Source organism: Mandrillus leucophaeus, unplaced genomic scaffold (assembly GCF_000951045.1).
Source record: "Mandrillus leucophaeus isolate KB7577 unplaced genomic scaffold, Mleu.le_1.0 Scaffold1029, whole genome shotgun sequence".
NCBI lineage: Eukaryota > Metazoa > Chordata > Mammalia > Primates > Cercopithecidae > Mandrillus > Mandrillus leucophaeus.
In genome coordinates this window covers 133166-144778 of record NW_012098421.1, presented here as the reverse complement: position 1 = coordinate 144778, position 11613 = coordinate 133166, and the positions used below count along the sequence as shown (strand labels likewise).

General features: G+C 35.5%; 1 protein-coding gene across 3 annotated transcripts in view; it reads right to left on the bottom strand.

Moving 5' to 3' along the window:
* Positions 1 to 1314: 1314 nt before the first annotated feature.
* The window catches only part of TAF1A (TATA box binding protein (TBP)-associated factor, RNA polymerase I, A, 48kDa), a 32542-nt gene continuing 22243 nt past the window's right edge, over positions 1315 to 11613 (bottom strand). For 2 of the 3 annotated variants that reach the window (XM_011977525.1, XM_011977531.1), the window contains 5 exons: positions 7572 to 7638; positions 6715 to 6838; positions 4907 to 5061; positions 2037 to 2186; positions 1315 to 1676 (listed from right to left, as the gene is read on the bottom strand). In XM_011977525.1, coding sequence (XP_011832915.1) covers positions 2068 to 2186; positions 4907 to 5061; positions 6715 to 6838; positions 7572 to 7638 — 465 coding nt within the window. In that variant the 3' untranslated portion in view covers positions 1315 to 1676; positions 2037 to 2067. Of the gene's footprint in view, positions 1677 to 1714; positions 2187 to 4906; positions 5062 to 6714; positions 6839 to 7571; positions 7639 to 11613 lie in introns of those variants that run through there. The other variant, XM_011977521.1, reaches the window with a different exon arrangement.

The following is an 11613-nucleotide window of genomic DNA, read 5'->3' as shown; positions in this document are numbered from 1 at the left end:
ATGAATTTTAGCTATTACTGTTATTCATGGAAGCAGCTTAAACATCAGTGGACCTAAAAAAAGTTAAACAGGTGAATTGCACTAACAATTAGATAAGAACATTTGATGTAAAAATGTTGAGACAGCTTTGTATGGAAACCAAGAACATATCTACTCATTTCTTTATTCTCACCTCCATTTTCTTAGAGATCAAAAGAAATCATAATCCTATTTTATTGCTTTTGACGAAAAGTTTCAGAAAGCAGATCTTGGCCTATGCTTTCAGATGTTTTCCACATACTTTGGGAATTTCACTGCTAGAGTATTAGTCTTATACAGAACTCCTACACAACTGAATCATGGACTCGCAGCAGTAAAGCTACCCTATTTATGTTAAAAGTTAAACTTGGTTTATTTTGGCTCTGTGGAATGCCTACTCATTTTACATGTACTTTCTAAGTACTTCTTTATTGATAGACCTTTCTTATGAAGTAATATTGAAATATAAACTATTCACAAAGCACAATTTGTCCCCTAATCTTCTTGATGGTTTAGAATTAGTAGGAATATAAGCCAATGGGAAACGTGTGTCTCACCATCTAACTATTAGACTTGCTCTGAAGTTAGTGAGTTTTCATGGAACTCAATTACTAGTTATCCCAGCAGTAAATGTAAAAGCTGACATTTCTGAAGAAGCACTTATTCTACCAATTATCCCAACATATTATAAAGCTCAGCCCATAAACCAGGAAACTTGCTGTTGGCTTCTGCCTAGGTTTTCCCAGTGGGTTTACTGTGTGACTCAGGGATACTATTCCACTGGCGAGTTTCCTCCACTGTCCAGCTACATACCGCTGCATCCTAGTTTCCAAGAGAAAAAGGAGAGGGGACGCATGAGTTCTTTTTCTCCGAGACGGAGTCTCGCTCTGTTGCCAGGCTGGAGTGCAGTGACACTATCTCAGCTCGCTGCAGCCTCCACCTCCCAGGTTCAAGCAATTCTCCTGCCTCAGCCTCCTGAATAGCTAGGACTACAGGTGCACACCACCAAGACTAATTTTTTTTTTGGTATTTTTAGTAGAGAAAGGGTTTCACCATGTTGGCCAGGATGGTCTCAATCTCTTGACCTCGCGATCTTAGACTGCTGTGCCAGGCACCAAAAAGCCGAGAGCCTTTTGAAGTGAGGCCAATGCCAACTGAAAAGAGCGAGCCCTCCCTACTGCTACAACCCAAATTAGTCCTCTAGAGCAAAAGGTCTCTCTCTAGCAGGAGGTTATTTTGCCCCAAACTGTCATGTCTTTATACTGAAAAAGAAGAGTTTCTTTTCTTTTTTTTTTCTTTTTGAGACAGAGTTTAGTTCTGTTGCCCAGGCAGGAATGCAGTGGCGCGATCTTGACTCACTGCAACCTCCACCCAATCGATTCTCCTGCCTCAGCCTCCTGAGTAGCTGGGATTACAAGTGCCTGCCACCACGCCCAGCTAATTTTTGTATTTTTAGTAGACACAGGGTTTCACTGTGTTAGCCAGGCTGTTCTCAAACTCCTGACCTCATGATCCACCCAACTAGGCCTCCCAAAGTGCTGGGATTATAGGCGTGAGCCACCGCACCTGGCCGAGAAAGAGTGTTTTCTAAATCCTTCTCTCTTTTCAAAATTCCTCAACAGAACTCATCACCAATATATTTCTTCATGGTGGTATACCTAAAATTGATTAATTAGAATATAAAAGAATATAAATTCATTTCACAGCACCACAAGTTATAGTTTATTACACAATAGCCAGAGGCAAAGTATTTGCAAACAATAACTGCTGTAGAACTATATTCTCTAATATTTTGTCATTTGAAGAATTATTCTTTAACAAATGTAACATTTAACATTACAAAAAAGAAAACAGACAAAGTTACAAAGAGCAAAGGCAGTAATACTGTTTCTCTAGCTATGAATAATACAAAAATATAAAAATATATAAAAATAAGTTTTTTGTAGTAATATAAGCTTCTTAATACATAACACATAACTACATAAACACATTCAATAACTATCTACTGAGCTACTTACTGTGTAGCTACTACTGTGAAATAACTAAAATTCAGTATGAGAGTCTTGGATTTACAATACTGTATTTTTTCACAGATCTCTTCATCCGCTTAATTTTCTTCCCTAAGATTTGGTGATCTTGCTTTAAAATATACCGAAAATATCTACAACCTAAAAAGTAAAGCAAAATAAAAAGTTTTAATACTCATCACATTTTCACATTTTTCAAGTATATTTCTACATTTTTAAATTTTTGCTTTAAGTTTAGCACACTAATGACTATGAAAATAGATTTATTTGTATTATCAATATGTCCTAAGCATATTCTCAGCTGTGCCCAATGAAATATATTTCTTCCTATATACAAAAAGGGGTATTTGCATTAGCAATATGGCGAAAGTATATTCTCAACTGTGCCAATGAAATATATTTCTTCCCATACACAAAGATGTTTGTAATCCATCATAATTAAAGCATAGACTTTAGCTTGTTTTCTACCTTTCCTCCTACACCCTAGTGATGGTGATAGGTGTATTATATACAGTCACATATTAAATGAGCCTTCTGCAAAAGCACATTTGTACAGCTTTCTTCTCAATGTTAGCTTGTAAATCAGTCAAAGTTACATTCATAACAGTAAGAAAGTTCTCTGTAGAAAATCTTGGTGTGAAGGATTAGAATAAACAAATCATAGGTTAGAAATGGTCAAACATTATCTATTCATTCTAGCCATGTAGCGAGCAGCAAGGTGGAGACCACGTAGCTCTGACAGAGGGGCCTCGTGCTCGTTAGAAGTTCCACCTGCTCTTCATAGTCTTACAACACACAGGACTGTCAAGCATTTGTCAAATATTTCAGACAAATGAATCATATTTCCATAAGAAAAACGTAAACTGGATATTGAGGATTTTTAGAGTTGGTAAATGAATAAGACCATAAATCACATAAGAAAAATTAATTTCATTACAGTTTCAGCTTGTATGCATCCATCTTACCTGAGAAAATGCAAGGACATATACTGTATCTATAGTAACCATTTTTTATTATTCCTGAAACTAGTATGCCAGAATTGCTAACATTTTTGTTTTGTTGTTTTTCCTGAGATGGGGTCTCACTATGTGACACAAACTGGTCTCAAACTCCTGGGTTCAACCAATCCTCCCACCTCAGCCTCCCAAGTAGCCAGGATTACAGGCGCACTGCATGCCACCACACCCAGCTAGTAACATTTTACTAGCTGGGAAGCAGTGGTGTCTGTAGTATCACCAAAATAATTTGTGTTTCTAAACATATCATACTACCTTAGTAAAAAACAAAATATTTTGCACACAAATTTTTGCCTGTACCTATACAGAAAGCTGAAAAGAACTTCGTTCCCACCCTAACAGAGAAAAAGCTTTAAAAACTACAAATATTAACTCTCAAGTCCATGAGAGCTGAAGTCACAGGGCAACCAAGTAGCTTCAATCCCAACAAAGAAAGGCCCCTCCAAGGAGAAACGGGCCTGGCTTGCTTTTAGCGAGACATGGAAAGAAAGAGAGCCATCATACCCCACTCTAAGCACAAAGCAAAGGCAGACCATGCCTAGAATTTGAATCCTATAAAGTAAGGTTGGTAACCAGAGCAAGAAGCAAGCCCAGCTTAACTAATGAATAGACTCATTTAACCCCACACTAACAGCCTGAGAGGAGATGTGGCTCTTGCGGGAGTAACTGATGCCTCATATTTGTAGAGCACTTTAGAAATTACGAAGCACTTTGATGGGATGTTCACATGATACTTACAATAATAAGACGGGTGTTACAATGCCCACTTCACAGAAAAGGCTCCTAAAAGTTAATTGCTTGATCTAAGTTACATAGCAAGTGAGTGAGAGAATTGGAAAATTAATCCAGATCTTTCCTTTTTTTTTTTTGTTTGAAGGAGTCTCGCTCTGTCGCCCAGGCTGGAGTGCAGTGGCATGTTCTTGGCTCACTGCAACCTGCAACCTCCACCTCCCATAACCCAGATCCTTCTACTCTGCTCAAAGAGACCTGTTGATAATTGTGCTAGATGCCTCTCTACTCATAAAGTAGTAGAAAAATGACAATCCAAATCACCTTTCTGTTCCTTGTCATCAGTGTATTAGAGAATTTTTATTTTCTTCTTAATCAACATTTTATTACATTCACTGAGACTACTAATTCCAAAATAACAGAAACTATATTCAAAAATGAATTGGAGAATCTCTTCAGGACACCTTAAGCTCCCTAGCAATGGACTGCTTACTAGTGGTCACTATAAGATTTATTTTCTTCGTTTCTGGACATACTCTGTGATAGTTTCATTTCGGTACTGGCCACCTTTTCAATATTTCAGTGGTAGAAAGCAGGTAAGAGTTTTACCACCCAAAATATTTTCTTTGAAGAAAAAAATCAATATTCCTTTTCTCTGAAGATAATTTTTTTCATATGCTAGTAGAAGGTATTCTTTTTCTTAAGTGGAGGAAATGTTTCGTGCTTACAGAAATAGACAAGTAAATATTGGTATAATATGAAGCTATTAAAGAACAGTGAGGTCAATAAAGAATATTTTGATACTTGAAAATATCAGTAAACTTTCTATAAAACAAGGCTAAATGGTCAATTCTTGTGAAAAGTTTGTATCATGTATCTTAATGACCCCTAACAACACTCAAGTCAGGAGACGAAAACCATTCATAATCAATGATATGAAATCACTGCTTCTAATCTAAGCACATGACCTGGTCCCAACTCAGGATTCACTCTTCCATTAAGCAGTTACGTCTTAAGCACCTAGTATTTTTAGGTACCACATTAGGTAAGCTCTAAATGAATTATTCCAAACAGCCAAAAGCTATGTCTAGATAAAACGAAAACAAAAACATGTACCTTTTCCTAACAGTAATCCAGCCACAAAAGCTTTCTCACAGGCCAAAGCTGTATCCTCCTTCCAATCACTTTTTGCCCAAAAGTAGCTGAAATGAAAGCTTGGCCACCAGTTTTTCCTGGAGTTCCACTCGTCTTGAACCCACGCAAGGTGGTTTCTGGAAAAGAAAAATGTCAAAAGAGAGGGTCAATGATGTGAACAAATCTGTATTACCAGAATTTAGACTTAGAGTCTACAGAAAGATGACAAGGAAGATGTTTCCAAGCTAAATTCTGAATATGGCCAAGGCATAACACATGATTGGCAACAACAGGAAAGCAAATCCTTTTTTGTTCTCTTCTATCTCCATATCCCATTTTCCATTTCACTAAACAGACAGTTTAGCACAGTGTCTTCGAGTCTGTGCTAAGACACAAAGCCAGACTCCTGGATTCAAATATCAGCTCTTCCATTTACTATGTATGTGATCCTGGGCAAGTTGCTGAACGTCTCTGAGCTTCAGTGCCGTTGAGGACATTAGCAGTACTGATCTCATAGGATGTTATTAAGATTAAACTATTCCAGTAGTAGGGTACAGCAGGTCTTATATAAAGCTCTTTGCATAGTGTCTGGTACATAGTAAATATTCAGTCAACATTATCTATTACTATTACTTAAGTAAAAGCTTACTTAAAATTATATGCTGCCATGAATGACTATCCAAATTAAGATGCCCTTATTATACAAATACATGAACAAATAGGTTAAACTGTTAAGTGCAGGCAATTCTATGTGTCAGTGAATAATTTATTCATTGCATATATTTAAGATATACAACATGTTTTATATACATAAACTTTTTTGTGTGGTGGGAACACCTGAACTCTACTCATAGTAAATTTCCTATATGCAATACAATATTAACTACAGTATGTGTTGCACATTAGATCTCTATAATTTAATTGAGCAAATGCTTATTGGCACCCATGTGCCCCCTATGGTAGAACAAACAGCAGTTCGAAAAAATGAGCCTCTTTGCTTTCAAGGACCTTATAATCTAGTAGTTTATTCAGTGCTTGAGATTTAGAAAATGGTTTACAGTGAGTGCGTCAACACACGACACCAAAACCATTTTATAAACAGCACTGTCCCATCAAGACAAGTCAGATCTGAAGCCTGAAACAAGTTCCAACTGATACTGAATTGCCTAACAACTAAACTGGATATAATAAATATATGAAACAGTTTTGTGATATCCCTTCTTCTCACACACTAAGTAAAAATAACAGGAAATTCATTTTCCTTTACTCAAAATATGACACTAATAATATTATAATCAGAGGTACACTTTTAGATACCCAGGTCACAATGGATTTAATGAGTACTTGTTGAATGAATAGTGTATGATGATCTTGTGAGGTCCTAAAAATACTCACTGAAAAAATGATCAAACACAGGTAGAAGGAAAGCTGCTTCCCATGTGATCTTACAAGTTAATGACGCACAAATCACGAGTCATTAGCAAAGAGTGATCCCTGCTAGTCTTTATTTCCAACTGGAAAACACATACGTAGTCCTTAGCAAACAGCAGTGCTAAGCACAGGATTTATTTTGATGGCATAAAAAAAAATTGATAGAATTTTTGTATGTTCCCCTTATGACTCTGTATTTCTTTGCTTCAGAAGAAAATGTACTCAGAAAACAGCTAAAGACACAGTTCAAAAAAATCCAAAAACATAAGTAAAGATCTTTAAAAATTGACAGATATTAGCTAAAATATTGGGAAATATTATTTATGATGACCTAGTAATAAATACTGTATGTTTCTTACCCCATTAAAGTCTTTTTCAGATATTTTGCCAAGTATTTCCAAGCAGTTATATTCTTAGTGCATCCGGCAAAATCTAAGACTCCAAATAATACCTCCAACCCCAGTTTATGGTGTTCTTCTTTTTCTGCAATGGTTGTAACAATTCAAGTTTACATAAGGTATTGAAATGTACAAAGCTAAAATATACATGTATATATTTTATCAACTGTATATATACTTTACATATATGTTGTTGATAAAATGTTGAATTATAAGCCTTCTGGTTAACAGTTTTTAAAAATTCATTATGCTTTTACTCCTGCAATGAATCTGAAAAACTCAATAAAAATTCCTGCTAATGAGGTAATGGTGGTGAGTCTGATCTCAATGTGGGTTACACTCCTCTACTGAGAACATTACTTAAAGTACCTGCCCTGTTTGGGCATTTTATACATGTTCTTTTATATTCAGAGAGGAACCCAGGCAGTCCTAGGACAAGTTTGGGCTTAGCCAACTTATTTCCTTCTATGGTGTGCTGAAATCTAGTAGGGATTAAAATGGAGTGAATTATATAAAATCGAGCCATTTCTCTTTTGCAAACTACTGCCTTCACCTTGTATGACAGGAGTAGGCAAACTTTTTCTATAACGGCCCAGATAGCAAATATTTTAAGCTTTGCAAGGCATACAGTCTCTGTCACAACTACACAGTTCTGTCACTATAGTGCAAAAGTAGCCACAGGCAATACATAAACAGATGGACATCAACAGAACTTGATTTATAAAATCAGGCAAGGGGTGGATTTAGCTGATGGGCCATAGTTTCCTGGTCCCTAGTCTATAGCTTGTCTACACAAGGTAAAAAACAATATTTATTACCTGATTTTCTAAGTAATGTATGGAATTCCAACATCAATTTATGAGATGGTACAATCTGATATAAAATCTGAAAGAAAGAACAGTCTTGTAATTTTTACATACTTGTAAAAGCATTTCTCAGATTTCAGCTTACTTTCAAAATAAAGTTTTTACTATCTAATATGCTCTCCATAAGTTTATTAAGTATTTTTAAACTACCTTGCTTTTTATCTAGTTTCAATCTAAGTATTGAAAAGTATTCTCTGTAAAGCTGGTTTTTTTTTTTTTTTTTTTTTTTAAGTCCCTGCTAACAAGACAGGAGAATCGAGGGAAATAGGCAGGGACTTTTTATTTGCTCCTTATATACATCTATATTGTTTACCATGCTCAACAACTTAAAACAATTTATTTCAGAAGCCAGGACTGAAGGAAAAAAAGAAAAAAATCAATTACCACAGAGAAAATATACTTATTTACTAAACAGAAGAGATCACAGAATATTTATATAAAGCAAAAAAACTAAAAAGGCTGGGAGTTAATTTCACAGATTGTGCTCAGGAACAGTTTACTAAGGGTATATGAGTAAATATTTTAACAAACTTTCACACAATGAAAAAATTTCTCTTTTAAAAAACAGAAAGAACTATTTTTATGAATATTCAAAAAATGGAATTCAAAATAATACTGTATTTTTCATTTTAATACATTTAATTCTAGAAATGAATTCATTCTGCTTACTAAAGTACTTTGACCTTACATTGAAATAATTTCCAACAAAATTAAAAGTAAATTTTGTTAATTTCTGTTAATCGTTTTTAAAAAGATCAATCAAGATCAATACACCAATATCAGAGAATATTATTGAAATTCGGTTCCTATGAAAGCCACATTTGTCTCATGATTTTATAGAATTGTTTAAGGCTCAATTCACTTTTTTTTTTAATTGAAATATAACATGTAGCAGAAGTGTATACAAATCATGGCATCCAGTCAGTTTTCACAAAGTTAAACACTCAGGTAACCAGCACCCAGATCAAATAATAGCACATCACCAGAACGCTAGAAATCCTCCATTAGTTTTGAAAATTTCTTAGTCATGAACCCTTCAAATGTTAGGGTTTTTAAAAAATTAGTTTGCTTGCTTTTGCCCTGTTCTATTCAGAGGTACTCCACCTCGGACTCCAATGACAAATATGTCAGATCTTTTCACCAATTCACTTGTATGCTCGTTTCTGCACCTTTCATCCTTTTTGTTCTCCATGGTTTAGCCTGGTATTTTCTGTGCAGTTCATTAATCCTCTCTTTTGCTATGTTCAATCTGCTATTAAACCCATGTATTGAGATCTTAATTCCAAATACTGTATTTTTCAAAAGGAAAAACAGAATTTCTCTGAATCTATCTTGTCTTGAATATAAATGAGGTAAGTATTCAACAGTTATTTTCTGTAGCCTTTTTAAAAATCTTTTCAAAAACACCATTAGTGATTGATAACCTGAATGAAAGCACAGTCTTGCTTTTGTTTTAAACACAATCCTTAACATTTTTTAATATAAATGAGCCAAAAGCTATCTTAACAGAGTAAAATAAAAATAGCAACTTCAAAGGTATTGTTTAGTCCAGCCTGGGCAACATAGCAAAAGCCCGTCTCTCCAAATATACAAAAAATTAGCCAGGCATGGTGGCATGTGCCTGTAGTCCCAGCTACTCGAGAGGCTGAGGTGGCAGAATCACCTGAGCCGGGGAGGTGGAGGCTACAGTGAGCCTCACATGTTCATGCCACTGCACTCCAGCTTGGGCAACAGAGTGAGACCCTGTTTCAAACAACAACAACAGCAAAGGATTATTTAGTAAAACAAAGCCTGTTGAAAAATTTATAAAACATAGTTTTCACATCTGAAGGTTTGATAATGCCAATTTTGATCATGAAAAGTATAAAGATAATCGGCCTTTTAAAAGAAAACAGAGAGAAGAACTTTTCTCTGTCATTTCTTTAGGTTGAAAAGGACCTTTGTCTTTCATCCCTAAAATGCCATTACTAAAAACTGAACACAAAATATACAAATAATTCCTATACTTTAACAACAAAAACCAAACAACCCAATTGATAAAAGGGCAGAGGACTTGAACAGACATTTGCCAAAGATGATAAACACATGGCCAATAAGCACATGAAAAGATACACATCACTAGACATTAGGGAAATGCAAACCAAAACCACAATCAGGCACAGAGACCACTTCACACCCACTAGGATAGCGGTCCCCAACCTTTTTGGCACCAGGTACTGGTTTCGTGGAAGACAATTTTCCCACAGACCAGGGTGAGGGTCGAGGATGGTTTCAGGATTGCATTATTTATGCACTTTACATTTACTGTGCACTTTATGTTATTACATTATAATATATAATGAAATAATTATACAACTCACCATAATGTAGAATCAGTGGGAGCCCTCGCTTTCCTGCAACTGGATGATCCCATCTGGGGGTGATGGGAGACAGTGACAGATCATCAGGCATTAAATTCTCATAAGGAGCATACAACCTAGATCCCTCGCATGTGCAGTTCACAATACGGTTCGGGCTCCTATGAGAATCTAATGCCACCGCTGATCTGACAGGAGGCAGACCTCAGGTAATGCTCACTTGCCTGCCACTCACCTTCTACTGTGTGGCCTGGTTCCTAACAGGCCACAGATACTGGTCATAACGGTCCATGACCCAGGGGTTGGGGATCCCTGTCCTAGGATATCAATGATCAAAAAAGGGGATGGAGAATAGAAGCTGTTAGCCAGGATGTGGAATTGCTGGTGGGAATGTAAAATGTGTAGCTGCTGTGGAAAACAGTTTGACAATTCCTCAAAAAGTTAAAGAATTATCATATAATCCAGCAATTTCACTCCTAAGTACACACCCAAAAGAAGTGAAAGCAGGGACTCAAACAAATACCTGTACACTAATCTTTAGAGCAGTATTATTTATAATAGCCAAACAACGAACACAACCCAAATGTCTACCAAAAAATGAATAGATAAGCAAAATGTTGTGGGTATATAAAATGGAATATTATTCAACCTTAAATAAAAATGGCCATTCTGATATATGCTACAACATGAACCTTGAAAACATCATGCTAAGTGAAATTAGCAAGACACAAAAGGACAAATGTTATATGATTCCACTTATATGAGGTACTAAAATAATCAAATTCACAAAGATGGAAATTAACATAGAGGTTTTCAGGGGCTGGGAAGAGTGGGCAATGAGTTACTGTTTAATGAATAGTTTCTACTTGGGATAATGAAAACATTCTGGAATAGACAGTGATGGTGGTTGCACAAAACTGAATGAATGTACTTAATGCCACTAAATTATGTGCTTTAAAAATGATCAAAATGGTAACATTTATTTTTGTATATATTTTCCCACAATTTAAAATGTTAAGCAATATTATGTACAACCACCCCATGAAACACTTAGCGACAAATTTAACAAAAGACATACACTAAAAACTACAAAACAGTTCAGAGATATTAAAAACCTAAATAAATGGAGAGACATGCCATGTTTACACTTTGGAAACCTCAATACTGTTGAGATGTCAATTCTCTCAAACTGATCTATAGATTCAAAATCTCAGCAAGACCTTTTTGTAGCAACAGATAAATTGATTATACAATATACATGGAAAGTTAAAGAACCTAGAAAAGCCAAAAGCAATTTTGAAAAAGAACAAATTTGTATGACTTTCATGATATGATTCCAAGACTTGCTACAGAGCTACAGTAATCATGTTAAGGCCATATGAGATATTTCTACACACTCACTAGAATGGCAATAATTCAAATTTAAAAGACCTACAATACCAACTACTGGCAAGGATGTGAAGAAACTGAATTTTCATATATCGATGTGGAAATATACATCACTAGAACACAACAGACTTCATATACAGCCTACTGGTTTTCAACAAAGTTCCAAAGATACTAAATGGAGAAAGGAGAGTCTTCAATATAATGCTGGAACAACCATATGGGAAAAAATAAACCTTGATCTTTGCCGC